A 16,802-nucleotide genomic window follows, 5' to 3' on the forward strand; every position below is an offset into this window, starting at 1 on the left:
GTAGCTCATTTCATTCGGTGTTTAATTCTGTGGATTCGGTACTTCGGATAAAGTTGAATTCGCATCACATTATTCCGAAGGGATAACAATCGTGCGTGAATTATATTCTTCGTTAATAATTTCTTGTGAATTTGAATTCTTTTCGGCAAGAGACACGTGAAGGGTGATCAGTGTGACAAGTGAGCGTCGAAGACAAATCTGTTCAAGGTGCACGCAAGACCGATCAGTTCGAATTTTTTCTATATCATAAAGTTACCGATGGCATCTCAACTCGATTACAAATCGCGAGTGATAATTATATTGTCGCGGCATGGTACTAAGGACATCCGTGTGACGATTCTTCGCTGCGATCGAAATAATCGTGAGTAAATTTTCGTTCATTCGACAACGAAGTCGTGGTTAAACGGTAAGAGAGATTGTGCAGTGCTTCGCTCGTAGTGAAATGATTATAACAGACGTTCATTGAAGCTGTATTCAACGTCTGAGAAAAATAATATCAGTCAATAGTTTGTTTGGTTTTATTCTTGTCGTATCTCTATCATAGATATATCAATACCGAAGTAGATTCTGAAATCGTTGTCGCATGATAGTATAGAGAACGTCTAAAGTATTTTAGTTCGTCTATGCAGTCCGATCTAAAAAGAAATCAAAAAAAGCCCATGAGTCAATTTGATAGCATCATAGATTTTTGGTGGGACCAGCTTACGACGTAACGATCATAAACAATTGATAAACGATCGGGCCACCATCTTGTTGATAGTTTTGGAGATTTTTGGCGGGATGAACTTGTGATGTGAACATGTAGCGATAAACAATTGAATGATCGCGCCTCCGTTTTCATCTGAAGTCTGAATTATTGATGCAGCATTTGTGGAGTGAACATGTGCGAATATATCTGACGAAGGATACACGCAGCAAGTGAATCTGGTTGACGATTCCTACGTGCAGGTAAGAAATATTACACTTTTTACATACAATACATGAAATTTTACATGCTTGACGGCGCAACACTGATGACTTAGAATAAAGATCAGTGCCGCGCAATAGTAATGCGTACAGCGTGAAAAATTGACTGATTGTGTATACCACAAGTGTTTCACGAACGTATCTTGACTTGCCTATGCACAGGCGAATGAAATCTCCCTATTCGCGCATCGGCAAAACGATGCCCGTTATGAGTTGATAAAATTCAAATCGTGGATAAAATGTCTGCCATCCCATGTGAAATAATTTAAATACGTTCGTTGGTTCATTGAAGGAAAAAAAGAAATATGAGAGAATTCACGAGAATTAGTCACCCGATGCGTTGATTGAAGAATATATCCTCAGTCAACGCCCGCTGTAAGGCAAAGGCGAAAGAGAATATCTGTAGGAAGCAGCCATCCTGCATTTGCTGGCAGTTATGATTTTTAGTTCTCATGAAACTTCACTTAATTTCAGCACGATTTCAGTATCAGATTAACTGTGTTTTGTTATTAATGGATCCGCTTGTCAAGTGCGTGATGCCGTTTGCATAAATTTGGATATTACAAACATAAAATAGTGCTGCGCATCTATATTTCGCATCCCATATTTTTACCGATTTTGTGTCTACGCCAGTCCTGTTCAGCCCCCTGCAACTAGATCGAGCGAAAAAGTAAAAAGACTAACCTAGTATGTCATATAATTTTAGTTCTTATTGAAGGCGCTAGTAGTGCAGTTGCACGGGTTGCACCACTGTATCAGTGGGTTGCACTCTGTAAAGGCCGTAAAGGTAATCGCGCAAACCGTGCAACTGTACTACTAACGCTCTCTACCGAGTGTGACAACATAGACTCGTTTTCTGAAACACGGAGTGACAGGGGGCTGGTCCTGTTTACGCAATTAAATTGGACCTGTGCATACTGAGGTTAGGCCGAAATTTCAGTTGAGGTTATGTTTGGTCTATGTTTTGATTTCGCGTTATCGGGTGTCAAGGGTCATATTGCGTGATTAAAATGTTTGGAATATGTTACTCCGAAGGCGCTCATCAAGTCCTAAACTCGCTTTTGCAAGATTTCTATCTGCTATACTTTCAAAGGTATTCCAGGTCCGAGCATAACCTGAAAATATCAATTATCTTATGAAAATATTGTAGTTTAAGTGGTACAAAATTAAGCTAATTACATTACGTCGAACAAATCAAACAATTTTTTCAATATTCTCTTCTGCCTCTTTATTACGAAATCAAAAAAAACATGGCCCTCTTCGATTACAATCTCAAAAGATTAACATTTGTTACTCGGATATTGATGAATCGCGATATCCGATTCATTTTACCATTGATAATGGCTAACTACACACGTTTGCAACTTTTACGTCTTGTGAAAATGAACTTAAGAGTAAAATCCATTCCTGACGAGGCTCTACAGCTCTTTATTGGCAGAGAATTATCATCTACGACCAATTACGTCGATACCTATTCGTGCATTTTAGCTAATGCCAAGCTAATTAATGTCTCGACTATTTCGTGGTATTATGTGTGCTATACATCTTCTTTGAAGAAATACAAGGTGACAATTATTCCAAGCAATCATGCTAACACCGATGAGCTTGTGATGTCAGAAACGATGAAGTTCAACATACAGAGCTATCTAAGCGTGACAGACTTTGAATCAGATCGATATTTTATAAGTAAGATATTGTATACTTCTATTTTATTATATCTAATCAGTTAGATCGCACAGAAGTTAAGGCTTGAAAGTGTTATTTTCCAAACTTCTCCGACCCATTATATCGTCTCCTACTTAACAGTCTTGTTACACTTGCAGTCGCAGCCTCAGATCCTGATCAAGGGATTGCAGAAGAAGCTGAAATATCTTTAATATCAAATCCGTATGAATGTCTAGAAGATTTGGTCGATACTTTACTGCATAATTACTTTTCTGAGGCTCGATATCTGAGGGAAAATGACGTCTTCTCCATTGATATAAAAAACTTTGCACCCAGCTTCCAGTTCCTAGTGGCTGGTAACAACTTCAATGCAGTTCTCTTCAAAGTCAGACATTTGAATGTTGATAAGCTCACTCAAAATCCACGGAAAGGGTGTTTTATCGTACGAGGCATAACTAGTCTGGTTCAAAAATCAAATATCCATAGCTATATTCCACGCCGGTATCTAATCTCGGCTTATAAATTCGAAAATGGGTTATTAGATGACAACAAAGTGATGGACTCTTTTTTGAGCAATTGTCCACCAGCGTTGGAAGAGCCTTTGAAATCGCTTACAGCTTGTATTTCGCCTTTCATTCAGCACGGTGAGTTTGAAATAAACTTTTGACTCGTCTCAGGTGGAAAGCAAACATCATTAGGTGTGACTTTTATCCTGATATCGAAATTTTCAGATAGTTTTGTTGATGTACGACCAGTCTTTCTTGTGGAGGGGTCCGAAGGAAGTGGGAAATCTAATTTAGTACGAATTACTGCGGAGAGGATGGGCCTCAATTTATTGAAAGTCGATTTTTCTGACGTGCAATCTTTGACCAGCGCCCAAACAGAGGCAAAACTTAGAATAGTTTTTCACAATGCACAAAATTGCGTACCGTGCATTTTAATGCTGAGTAACATTCAGGTAATAATTACATCGCCTCAATAGCTGATGCTTCTGATCGTGTTCCAAATTGAATGACGCTCTTAGTCGACCCAATCTTGATCAATTTCCAATACTCACCAATAATTTCGTCTTGTAGATCTTTGGTAAGGATGGAGAGGGTAAAGAAGACGAGCGAATAATATCCTCATTTAATTCCGAGTTAAGAAATTTGTACAAAGTGGGCTCTAAGTACCCGTTGATTGTAGTCGCTACTGCTGATACTTCGAGAATACCTGCTAGTTTGCAGCAAGTCTTTATAGAAACTATTTCTATGGAACCTTTGAGTCAAAATCAGAGATTTGAAACTCTGAAATGGCTTTTGGCCTCTAAGGGGTTCAGAATCAAAGTAGATCTATCCCATGTCGCAGCTTTGTGCACAGATTTTGTACTCGCCGATCTGAACGCCTTTGTTCTCCACGCAGCCAAAATTAAAAGCAGATTTTCATCTACCGAGACTGGAATTTCTGAACTAACATTAATGCAGGACGATTTTTCAAAGGCTCATGGTAATCTCTCCTTCAGTATGAATTTATCAAGTGATCAAAGGAACTATGCGTTTAAAAAAACTCTCAGTTTTCCATATCTCTCATCATCTCTGTTTGGACTTCCCTAAATCAGACAATTTCGTGGGTTTTGTTATTCAGAATACATGCAGTCGAGGTATTCGGATTGGATAGGTGCGCCGCGAGTACCAAAAGTCTATTGGGAGGATATAGGAGGCCTGGCAGATTTAAAGAGTGAAATACTGCGAAGAATAGAGCTACCGTTGTTGACGTCAGATAATGTCGGACTCAATAGAACTGGTCTGCTTTTATACGGCCCTCCAGGGACTGGGAAAACTCTTTTAGCTAAGGCAGTCGCAACCGAGTGTCAAGTTCACTTTCTATCTGTGAAGGGACCTGAATTATTAAACATGTACGTCGGGCAGAGTGAGAAAAATGTCAGACAAGGTAAACGGAGCGAATCACTTTGTCGCAAACTTACTGTCGACAATTTCCATTCTTTTCCTGAGTCTTACACACGTTCCAGTAATCTACACACTATAGCTGTATTATCGTAAGACGGTTCATTCATAGCAAGAAATGCTAGAGGACGTTAATTGTATCTTTGAAAACCCTCGTGGGGAAAAAAATTTAATTGTTCGAGGTCCGAAAGATTTCTCACAAAATACTCCATCGAAACTTTGAAGTTCGTTTTTATTTCCCCAAGAACAATTTTCAAATCTTTTGATTTGTACTTTTTGTTCTTCGGAAGATTTCAAATCTCGTATAGAACAGTATATTTTTTTCGTGTAACAGTCTAATATCATTTATCGCATACAAAGAAAAACATCGATAAATAGTATACATTTTTTTAGAGCGTTATAATGAATTGTTGCAGTATTCGAAAGAGCAAGAGCATCGGCGCCATGTGTGATATTCTTTGATGAGCTAGATTCACTGGCGCCAAATCGTGGAAAAAACGGAGATAGCGGAGGAGTGATGGATCGTGTTGTTTCGCAACTGTTAGCTGAAATAGATGGATTGGGAAGTAAAGGAAGCGTGTTTATCATTGGGGCAACAAATAGGCCAGATTTAATTGATCCAGCACTGCTAAGACCCGGAAGATTTGACAAATTGTTATACGTGGGAATATCGTCAGACAAAAAATCACAGCTGAGTATATTAAAGGCACTGACTAGATCATTCAAATTCTCTGATAACGGTGCTGAACTTGACCAACTTGTTGAAATATTACCGGACAATTTAACCGGCGCCGATTTGTACGCAGTTTGTTCAAATGCCTGGCTTTTCGCAGTGCGTAGAAATTTAGAGAAACTCGATAATAAGAATGAAACCGATCAAGAGATGAAAGATGATAATGATAGTCTCGTGGATCACAACAAAGTTGTTGTGACCAAAGATGACTTTTTCAAAGCAGCCAAAAATATCACACCTTCCGTCGGTAAAGATGAATTAAAACGTTACGAAAGATTAAGATATGAATTAAGTCCTACGGTTAGGTAGATTTAAAAATGAAATTATTTTTCCACCCAGTATAAAACATGCACGTGACGTCCACCATTCTCCAGGGTGATATATTTTCTTTTATCAGAAGCACGATGGCACAAGAATTTAATGTGGCAATTTAATTCATATCTATGTTATGTATTATAGCCTTGTCTTCCGTACTGATTATTACATCCCATATCACTGCTCTAATTGAAAAAGAAGCGTTACGATGAGGCTTATCGAAATCAGTCTTTGCCCTGTCCACTCAGGCATCTTGTGACAGACCCGATAGAATTTCCTGAGAGATTATGCCAAAGCATGAAATCATGTACAGAGGCACATGTTACGGGTAAATAGTCAAAGGGTCCCATAATTAAACGTCTTGTAACGCACCAATCTTTATCTCAGCTTCCAATTTTTGTACATCATAAGGAATATATAATTATAATCTTCATGTATTGGTAAATTTTAATTAAAAAAAAAAATCTGCACTACGTATTTTGATGAGTTATCATCTATGTGTACAGAAAAAGAACGGTTCGCAGAGAACTAAAAATAAGTCGAAAAGCGACGGTGAGTCAGATAAATTAATCCTAAAGGAAAAGGAGAAAGAAAACCAATACGTACAAGTTTTTTAATTTTACAATTTATCACGCAGTGATCTATACAACTATACGTAACAAAATTTTTGTCATGTTTACTGAATATGTAGAGTATTTTCATTGTCTTGTCGTTTTTTGGTCTCAGATACAGTTTTTTACAGTATTGAAACATTTGATCGCGAATAATTACAGAGTAAATGCATAACGGATCGTTAATACTGCGCCAAAAATAAATATAAACATATTATAGGTATATGGGTATAGATATGTACACGTATTGCAACAATATAATGTGATTAAAGAAAATAAAATTTATATACACGAACACATAAGATAGGATTCATTATTGCGATGACAATAAATAAAAATGTTCGAACAATACCGACAATGAACAAACAAACAAACAAACAAACAAACAAACAAACAAATGAATGATGATGATAGCGAAATTAAGGAAAATAACAAAATTGATAAACAAGTATTAATAGATGTGGTTAATAGGACATTATATTATTATGTACACCCTTGGAGAACGTGATATAATTAAAATTATCTGTTTCTCTAAGAGAAGTTCAATTAAAGTATCAAGCTTAATTGGACATGAACGTTGTAGACTAATTAGGTATATTTAAACCGACGATATTACAAAGGTTCAAGGAGCAAACTGTACAATTCGAGTCTCACACGCCCACACATATTTTTGTAACGTTCTCATAAATGTTCATCAGATCGAATACAATTTCATATTGTTGACTGACTCGGAAAATTTTTAATAACGACTTAGAAATTGTCCGTAATTTGAATATTTTTAAACTGATATTCTAAAGTGTTTCATTAAAAATCACCGAATACATATCTAATTTGAAACACTTTAATTCAATATTGGCAAAAGAACAATAAGACTTGGATGCAGTTGATTTTAAACCCACAGCCTGTTATTCTAGAGAGTAACATAATTTTGAAAAGATCAGATATAATTTTTTGACCTTTTTGATCGTTTAGATTTCTGAATTATCTGATATTCCAGAGTGTGAAAATTTTCCTTGTCACCTTTTCCAATGCTCACAATAAAGTTTAGAATATTGGATGTGTTAAACTTCTCGTAAACAAACATTCGCGAAACCAATGTCGGTAAATAAATAAGTAAATAAACAATTAAGCCAGTTGTAACATCAACGTTATACGCGCAACAGCAGCAGAACATTGACGGTTTTCTTTGTATTCATAGGAAATCGTTATAATTGTGTGTAACTGCTAATTGTACAGTTTGATTTTTGTGAAAGATGAGAAACACAGATTTTGAATTGAAATCCGCAGACGAGCAAAGTCCGCGAATTAATTAACGCCCCGACAAGTGACCCCTTTGCGTCGAGATGCAATAATTAGCTGGTCACAGTTACTCGCTTCTTACGAGGACAACAATCTTCTCTGTATATTGGTTGTAATTTCAGTACTGAGCTCTTGGAGTAGGCTTGAAAGTACACCGTTTACTCTGTCATTTTAATTATTACTTGAGATTATGCTATTAATAACAAACTTAAAACCACTTCGAGACTCGTCGAATTTAAGTTTACAAAAGGCAGTGTAGCTCGTGTATGGAGTCAAGTTGACCCGATGCGAGAATATCACAGAAAAATCGAACGCAGTTATCAATTCGTACCAAGAATTTTAAAATCCTTAGGGTAAGCCGTAGAACAAATAATTCTCACACCACTCCCGAGCTCCCTCGTGATTCGTACAGCACCATGGATAAACTACAGGGCTTTTTGTCTTCTTTGCACATCTTTGGCATATGCTTTCAGTCTGTAATATACATAAATGCGTCGGGATATTAGTTAATCAATTATCCAACAGGCCTCTTTTTTTTTTCAAATTGCAAATCATGTTCATTGTTCACGTACCTCTGGAGTGCAGGATTTTCGACTTGAATCCAAAAATGCGGGTTCTCCGAGCGGGTTTATAGTCTGACCTATGGTGGGCTTCCCGTTTGAATCTTCGAAGAGCAGTAGCGTCAGCAGAAAAACGGTTGTGCAACTAAACTGTGTGTTTAAATCAAATGCATCAAATTACAAGATTGATCAATAACCTTTAGAAGCCAGGCTTATATCACGGTACTCGGTCATCTTACATCTTCTGTTACGGTAATTCAGGAGAATAGGAATAGCGTCGTTTCTGCGAGCTATTAAAATTCTTTCCTGTCTCTGTTCAAATCGAAATATACCAGAACTAATATTATTTGTTCGCTAGTAGTTTCTATGCTAGGCAAACTTTATTATTAAACATTTATGACAAATTTTCTTCATTTCTAAGATCAATTCTATTACTTGTATTGGCCTTTTGTTCTTGACCCAAGAACCGCTTCATGGACATCGTTCACAGTGTCTAAGCAGTGGCCTAAATTCGCTCGTTGCCGAGCTGATACCAGACCATATAGCATAAATATAATTTTGGACTCTGGATCTAGACTATTCAACTATACGATTATATCAGTTATCGTCTGAACAAAGTTTCAAACTTTGTCGTTCTTTGTTCACATGCATTTCTGATTGAAGAAGTTTTCTCTTTATTTGTTTGCACTTTCTATGTCAATTTTTCAACTGCATATACAATAATTCGAAAGCAATTACGACGATCAATTAATTTAATGTGTCTAAATCCAATGTAAAAATGAGAATTCGATTTTTTGAATTAAACAATTAACAAAAATACAGAAATCCATAATTTCCTATTGAGTGAAAATCTTGAGTCCTTTTTGCCATCACTTTATCCTATTGGTACTATTTTGCTTGCGTTCAGTCTATAGATTATCGAAAAATGGTTTAAAAGTAAAATGCACTTACTCTTAGGGTATTGGAAATCATGACGATATTATACTCTGGCAGCGAGACGATCCAAAGCTTGAAAGCGCTTGAGTATAATAATATTCTATTACTTATCAGTCCTGAGACGCGGATACATATAATAGCAACCCCCTCTACCGCGTCTTAAATAATTAATAAAAACCAATCGCCAACAGAGAACATCTTCGCAGTGTTAGTAATAACACTTTGATAAAGTAACACCACGTCTATCGAGTGTCTACCCTAGGTTAATTTTTCTTTTTATTTGGTCATTTTTTTTTTCCATACTTTTTTACTTAGTTAGACAAACGTGCGTATCTTTACAATTAATTTTAGTCAACGCCAATTAGAAATCAAACTCCAAAATTTCATTTGCAAATGTCATCTACAACCATGTCTCATAGCACAGATTACTTTCAGAGATCGGTTGCAGTCAATGTACTTTTAAAAAATCCAAAGATTACAGTTATCGAAGCGAGTCGTTAACACAAATCATTTCCTCCGCACGTGCCTTTCTTATGTTTTTTTTTCTTTCTTTTTTTTCTTCTTCGTCTCGTTTGGATTTCAAAATATTCTCTTCGGTCATCTTTGTACTTTGTTTTTAACCCCTCCCCCCCCCCCCCCTCCTCATTTCCGCTGTCGTTCGCAGATGTCTTGTATCTTGCGTGCCAGCAAAACAAAGTTCACGAATACAGTATTTCTTTCTGGAAGATGAAACGTTCTAAAATTGTGAATACGAGTCATTAGATTATAACAAGTAAATAATATTAGTGGTAAATGTACATTGTTTTATTTCGGAGTATACATAAAAGAATAATTTATGCAGCCAATAATAATAATGATAATAATAGCGATAATAATAATATTAATAATAACAAAATTAATAGTTTATGATTAACTCTACATTGCTATACCCACGCAGGTGTGTAGGTAAGTATAACGTAGCGCACCACACGATTAGTAATACGGGTAATTATTACTTGCTAGTGTTTCACAAATCACGTATCAATTAGCCTGAGATCTTATATCGTGATACCGGCATAGGTTTACTCAGGGATTTTTTAATTATTTTATTTTAGACCTCGTGTGAATTATTAAATCGTATTGCGTGTAATATGTAGATAACATGCGCAGGGTAGATGATTAAAAATAGTTTTACACGGTACTAAACGCGTCCGATTGGTATAATGGGTATTATAAACGTTAAAAGGGAATATTCAATGTAGAAAAATAGGGTAGGGTATAGATAAGCTAATTGTAAGTTCACTAATCGATTAACATTATTAGTACTTGTTTGTTTCTTTTTTTTTTTTTTGTTCTTTCACCTAAACTTTACGTATAATTTTTCAGCAACAATCGGATTAGGTTAGTTTATAACTATCAAACAATCAAGTCCACACGGTCTGACATAATATTTTTTTTTTTTGCCATTCGAATGAAAATATAATTACGGAGGAAACTAGTGTGAAATTTAGGGATTTAAAATACAGCGTGTGTTGTTCAGCTAGTTTTTAATGGTTGGTGTTTATATTTTTTGAATTTTTTCTCGAAATTTTCTCATCAAATTCTAATTTTATTCAAACTACATGACTAAAACAATTACATCGTAAAGACGATTTCTTTGGGTATGCTAAATAAACCCCTACCAATTATTTGGGTATATCAACGAGTCCTGTATGATTATTGATATTACATTTATAATAAAAAAATTTTAGCCGTACGATATAGCTGTTGAATTATCTTTACGGCTGTCGGGAAGTTTTCTTTTCTTTTTTCTTCTTTTCAATTATTTTTTACCTGCGTTTGTGCCCAGAAAACTTGTCGTATCAAATTTGTGGTCGAGTTTCTATAACTAATGGTTTTTGAGCGAGAAATTTCGAAGACTTTATTCCGTGCATAAGTTTGAAATGCCCTTTTCTCTTTAATAATTTATCAAAGACGTTGTGTTATTATTTAAAAATCTATAACAATTCGTATAAAAGTAGCGAGAGAAAAAAGAGAGAAAAAAAAAAAATAACGGTCGTAAACAGTTAGCTTTCTGTAATGCTTGTACGATTATCAACTTACGCGAGGTAGGAAAAGAAAGTAGTATGTCGGTTAGCGATTTTTATTCAAATATATAACAAAACTAAAATCTTAGGAAATTTTCCAAAGTCTACAGACTTTAAGGATTTAAATCTAAGACTGGCAAGAACTGAACTGAAGGGTGCAGGGATTAAACGAAAGTAAACGAAATAATACTGATGTTTAACTTTTTTTTTTCCTAAAACACCTTACTGATCGTGTTACACGTGAAGTTGTAGGTACGAATCGATTCTAAACGAATAGTTCTATTTCGGGTCTTCAAACTAGACGCTGATTATCTCTGTACGTATTAAACTCTGAAGGAAATTACACACATACGCAGAAATACTACGTGTACGGATATATTATAATTTCAGTCTACGCAGAGTTAATAATTGTATATGTATGTTTAGTTATTACGGGCTTTAAATCTAAATTTCTATTATACATAGTTTACTTTTCTCGGTATTCGTTCTCTTCATCCCTAGATATATATTTGTATTAACTATTGCTATACTAACTGCGCATGATTATCTTTATAATCATACCTAGAGACATATATATCTATATAAATATGACAAAATGATGTACGTTTCGTACGTATTACATAAACATAAATATCACATTTGACGTTGAATAGTTTAGAATAATAAATAAATATAATAATTAAAATTTTATGCAGTACGATCGATTTATTAAAATTGATGTTGTTTGTTTTTTTTTCCATCTCTTTTACGTTTACATTTGTCCTCTACTGAGACATAATCTCATGTTTTAAGAACCTTGGATGAATACGTACAAACAAGTCTCGGAATACAAGTGAGAGAAAAGAAACAATTATTTTTAAATCTGACATGAATATATAAAAAATAAGCATAAAATGTAACTCTTCTGTGTTCACCAATTATATCTTTAAATATTGATCATCAACGTTCGGCTTGTTGTTCGATAAGTTTCAATGAATACTTAATAAATAACGTTAATTTATTGAATTCAACTGTGCAGATGTATAATCTTTCATTTTTATAAATCTTGCAAAAGTTTCGGAACAACCAATCACGAAAGCACACCTCTGTCAACCGATAGGAAACAATGAACAATTAAAACTTCTGAATCTTTCAGAGGAAACCATCTTGAAAATGTTAATTATTGGTAAATTAAGACTAATCGTTTGCCGAACGCTCCAATACAGTTCGGATATGCCCTTCAGACCAACTCGTCATGGTTTTTGTTCAGTTTTCTTTTTACTCTCAGTATAGAACGAAACGGTAATAATGTATTGAAAATACTATAAACAATAAATTCTGACTAACAGCGCGACAATATATAAATAACAAAGAAAACTAATAAGTTTAGTTAACGTATTTAAATCTTTGTACCTGGTTAAGAGTTTGACTTTGTGGCAAATTCGTGTAGAATATCGCGAGCCATTTCTAAATCGTTTCTGGTTATACCGAGCGCTCGTATCACTGCATCTTGTGCAAATCCCAGGGCAGTTAATCTCGATATATGCTCAATGTTTACGTTTTCATACGCCGCAGCTTCCGCCTTCCCAATTGGTCCGCCGGCCTCGTCTCTTCCTTTCATTAGGGCCGACAGCCTTGCCCTGTTCAATTCTACATTTATATTTTTAACAACATGCTGCCGCGTGCCAGGTATTATTATCGTATTCTCATATTGATGGTTTTGCGTATCGTGCATATCTTTTAGCAACTTTGGAGGACGTGGCGCTGATAAGGGCGGAGGGACCGGAGGTACTGACAACGCGTGGCGACTAGCCTTTTCAGGTAGAGCTGGTGGCGCTCGATATGGACGAGCATATGGTCGTATTATCACCGGAGGTATGGGACTCGGTGAAGAAGCACGATGCAGCATATCGTATCTCGCTTCTGTGTTCACTGATTGAAAAAGTAAAACAGAAATAAAGTGTCACGCTCAATTACGATGGTTGAAAATGAAATTGATACCTATTGAAAAAAAAACTCTCATCGATTCGATGATTGTAAAATATCTGGCAAATATTGGGTAAGACAATCGGTGTCAGTATAAATAACGTATTAATCTTTTTTCGTATCTACCTTGGTTGTTTTGATGACTTTCACTGAATGTTACTACGGTGACGAACGGAGGTGGCGGCGCATTTTCCTTTGGCACGGTTAAGTGGCGGGTGTTTCGTGGTTGACTTATCGGTGTTGGGGATGGCGAGGGTCGTCTGGGTGGTAAAGGAGGACTGGGAACAGCCCTCCTCGGCGGCAAAGGAGAGCCCATGGAGCTGAAATCGTCCTCGTCGTCAGACTCGTCGTAGATCAGACCACAGTTACCGTTGCAAATTTCCATTATATCCTAAAACAGCGTAACTGGATAAGCTGAAGGTTTAGCAAACGCGTTACTCCTTACGAGCGAAAAGTTTAACCAAACCTTGTAGATTAGAGATTGAAAAACAAAACAAAAAAAAACTAGAAAACCAATTAATTCCAAATCGTTCTTTGAATAAGGTATGAGTGTTGAAAGAAATAATATTTGTGATTAATTTGGTGTGCTACTTTGACCAGGGAAATAGCAATTATCTTTTACTGTGTATTTAAGTAGAAAAAAGTTGAAGAAATTTGGTGTTTCTCAAGTGGCTGATGAACTGTGTAGCTTAAAAGATGAAGAAAATAAAAAATAAAAACATACAAATAAGTATAACTAGCATTCAAGCCACAGGGAAATAATGATAATAATAATATTAATAATAATAAAGAACAAAGCAAAATAGCGAAATAGATGATAAAAGTGCGCTTGACTGCAGTTTCTCTCACTGCGATTATCATGAATGAAAAATTTCCAACTAGTAACAGAAAGGCTGGAAAAAGCTGTTATCGATGTATAAAAAAGTACATGTCGGATCAGGATAAATGTCTGTAAAAATTTTGCAGACAGTAAAGTGCTACGCTCAAATGTCAAATGAGTTAAATTGACTTGCGCTAAAGTTTTTTGATTATTGCGCAAAACAATCCGACGAGCAAAAATATTCTTGAAGTCAAATTTTAGTTGTGAATATTTGTGTTGTCTGGTACAGCAATATGATACAACAACACTGCGATCGATACGAGTTCCAATATACAATAATTACATTGAAAGACAAGCTACAAGCTAGGGTCCTTCTAAATGCGATTGACCACTTACCTGATGGATTAGATTCAAAATCTCGCTGATCTTTTTTAGTACAATACACGTACATTTTCCAATTAGTTCTTTTCATGCAGCGGGCAGAGCATTTGGACCCAGCAGACAACACAGTGTGAAATAATAATAATAATAATAATAATAATAATAATAATAAAAATGATGATAATAATAATAACGGTTTGTTTTTTAGGGCTTGAAAAAAAGTAAATAAAAATAAGACAAAAGAAAAACATGCGGGGCAATCGAATGATCAAAAATTACCATTACTGCGGAATATATGTCGCTTTAGATCCATTGCTGGCAATTACAATTGACGAGCGGGGGTCAAGACTCGGAAGGGTCAATATTTCGAATGGTCGATATATTGATATTTCAAACATGCGAAAATAAAATAACTAGACAGAATAACTGCTGATCAGCGAGATTTTCAAAAATCAAGGTTTCGAACAATTCATCTTTCGTTTTTTTATTTTCGCATGTTTTAAATTTCGATATATCGTTCATTCGAAATATTGATCCTTCCTAGTTTAGACCCCCGTCCCTATTGATGAGAACAAGATTGTATCGAGAAAAGCAAACACTTGTACAATATTTCGGTAATATACACTGCAGTACATACATAGAAGTGTATAAATAAATCAAATCATTTTGCAAAACCAGAAGTGGAGTTTGCATTCAAGTGCAGCACAGGATTAAATTCAACTAGTTATCGTTAATAGTTAAAGTAATAACGATAATGATAATGATGATAATAATAATAATAATAATAATAATAATAATGATAGTTTTATTTAAAAATTCTTTGAAGATACCTAATATTTTACAATAATTAGTCAGTTGAAAGATTAACAGGGGAAGAAACAACGTGAAAAAAAATAAAATTAAAGATCTAGGGAGACATAAAAAAACAAAAAAAAAAAAAAAAAAAAACAACTGGGTAGGTACATCAGAATAATCATCACTAAATTTATTCGTACTCGGCAAATATCCTATAATAGTAATCAATGGTGGTTTATTATAAATTGTAATGGCAAGGAGGATAGACGTTTGTACCTGAATCATAAATTATAGCGATACACACATCTGTGCGTTTATTGTACAAATAATCTTACGTCAAGCTAGCAAAAAGCGTAATTATATTGAAAGCTCTTTTCCTTGCAATGAGAAAAGTAAGTGTAAAAAAAAAAAAAATAGTAAAAAATTGATTTTCTTGCAAAGCTTTAAAATTTTTGTACATGCACAGGCATATATTCGAAGTATTGAAAGATTTCCCATCAAACCGTCTGTTCGACAGTTTAAATTATTTTTTTTATTTTCAATCTTTCCACCTCGATTTGCATTCGGTTTTATAAATCCCCGACTTTCAACACTCATCATCGAGATATCGTGCCTGCCAACAGATCGTTTGTATTGAAACTGATGTAGTGTCATTTTTTCGAATCATTTCAAATCCCGATTAACTTATAAATTTTCGTTAATTGTTTTAGTTATAACAAATGTACGATACACGATATCTCTTGTACTCATAGTTATTTGTACAATAAATCAATTCACACGCCGGCTATTGTACCGATTTTACGTATTTGCCAAGTAGTCGTGAAATTGTACCTATGAAGTGGAACAATTAATTACTAACAACGTCTCTGAGAAGCCTAGATTTTAATAATACTTATATTTCATAATTCATAATAATTTATATACGTATATTTATATTTATATATAATATAATTATCTATATCATATACCTAAGGGAATTCTGATATATTTCATTGTTTCACTTTTATTTTTTCATGTTCGGTTTCTCTTTTTCTTTTATTTTCTTTTTTCTTTTTGTCCAATGAGCAATAATCGTCGATATTAAATGCAACGAAATATCGATTAATCATCAGACCGTTGACGTTAATTGGATTATGATATAATAATGATTGGTTAAATATATAGAAATATAATCGAAGCATCTTTTAATCACTGTGTGTTCATTAACGCGAAATATCGAATTGTGTATTCGGAATCGCGTAAAATCTCGAATCGAAAATATCGACACGCCTGCACTCAAAGATCAATTTTTTCTGTTCTTTCGTTCCCAAGAATTTTTTCTTTGTAATGTAATGCTGTTATAGACTTTCTGAGACAAAAAACAGCGCGATAGTTACAATAATCATGATATTATTGTTAACAATGATAATAATCATAAAAAGCTATTCAAATTGTCAAGTGCATTAATTAAAAAAAAAAAAAAATTGAAATGATCAGTGCGCATAACAGTATAAAGAAGCCAATGAGAGGATAGTTTTTGGGATGCATTGAGACGGATTCCACCTTGGATGAAATTAAATAAAACTGAAGAGTTATTAAAAAATTTTGCAATTTGATGCTTCCAATTTGTAAGTTACTCAATAATATAAAAGCGGATGATCAAAATCTGAATATATCGTGGAAAATATGCACATGAAGGAACGAAGTACCGAAGCAACGAAAAAGCAGGACTAGGCACAGCAATTATTTAAATACATCATTGAGGATA

General features: G+C 34.7%; 2 protein-coding genes and 1 long non-coding RNA gene across 5 annotated transcripts in view; 2 read left to right on the forward strand and 1 right to left on the reverse strand.

Moving 5' to 3' along the window:
* The first annotated feature begins 630 nt into the window (after positions 1–630).
* LOC124182808 overlaps positions 631–16,802 on the forward strand; it is a 35,049-nt gene continuing 18,877 nt past the window's right edge. The window contains exon 1 of the long non-coding RNA XR_006870862.1: positions 631–948. This is a non-coding gene — a long non-coding RNA (uncharacterized LOC124182808). The remainder of the gene's footprint in view (positions 949–16,802) is intronic.
* Positions 1,855–7,977, forward strand: LOC124182795 (peroxisome assembly factor 2). The gene is made up of 6 exons (XM_046570502.1): positions 1,855–2,652; positions 2,790–3,275; positions 3,363–3,589; positions 3,708–4,116; positions 4,255–4,560; positions 4,991–7,977. The coding sequence occupies exons 1-6, from the start codon at positions 2,217–2,219 to the stop codon at positions 5,614–5,616; spliced, it is 2,490 nt and encodes an 829-aa protein (XP_046426458.1). The 5' UTR covers positions 1,855–2,216; the 3' UTR covers positions 5,617–7,977.
* Positions 10,472–16,802, reverse strand: part of LOC124182796 (E3 ubiquitin-protein ligase CBL) — a 32,792-nt gene continuing 26,461 nt past the window's right edge. For 2 of the 3 annotated variants that reach the window (XM_046570503.1, XM_046570504.1), the window contains exons 6-7: positions 13,186–13,450; positions 10,472–13,005 (exon numbers count right to left, since the gene is read on the reverse strand). In XM_046570503.1, the coding sequence (XP_046426459.1) occupies positions 12,491–13,005; positions 13,186–13,450 (780 nt within the window). In that variant the 3' untranslated portion in view covers positions 10,472–12,490. Of the gene's footprint in view, positions 13,006–13,185; positions 13,451–16,802 lie in introns of those variants that run through there. The other variant, XM_046570505.1, reaches the window with a different exon arrangement.

The sequence above is a fragment of the Neodiprion fabricii genome, chromosome 5 (genome assembly GCF_021155785.1).
Source record: "Neodiprion fabricii isolate iyNeoFabr1 chromosome 5, iyNeoFabr1.1, whole genome shotgun sequence".
NCBI lineage: Eukaryota > Metazoa > Arthropoda > Insecta > Hymenoptera > Diprionidae > Neodiprion > Neodiprion fabricii.

Bases quoted from the DNA above. Each gene is read 5' to 3' on its own strand.
- LOC124182795 (XM_046570502.1), top strand. From the start codon at position 2,217: ATGGCCCTCTTCGATTACAATCTCAAAAGATTAACATTTGTTACTCGG. The intron at 3,590-3,707 runs GTAATAATTACA...TTCGTCTTGTAG, and splicing joins TAATGCTGAGTAACATTCAG to ATCTTTGGTAAGGATGGAGA. The intron at 4,561-4,990 runs GTAAACGGAGCG...GAATTGTTGCAG, and splicing joins TGAGAAAAATGTCAGACAAG to TATTCGAAAGAGCAAGAGCA.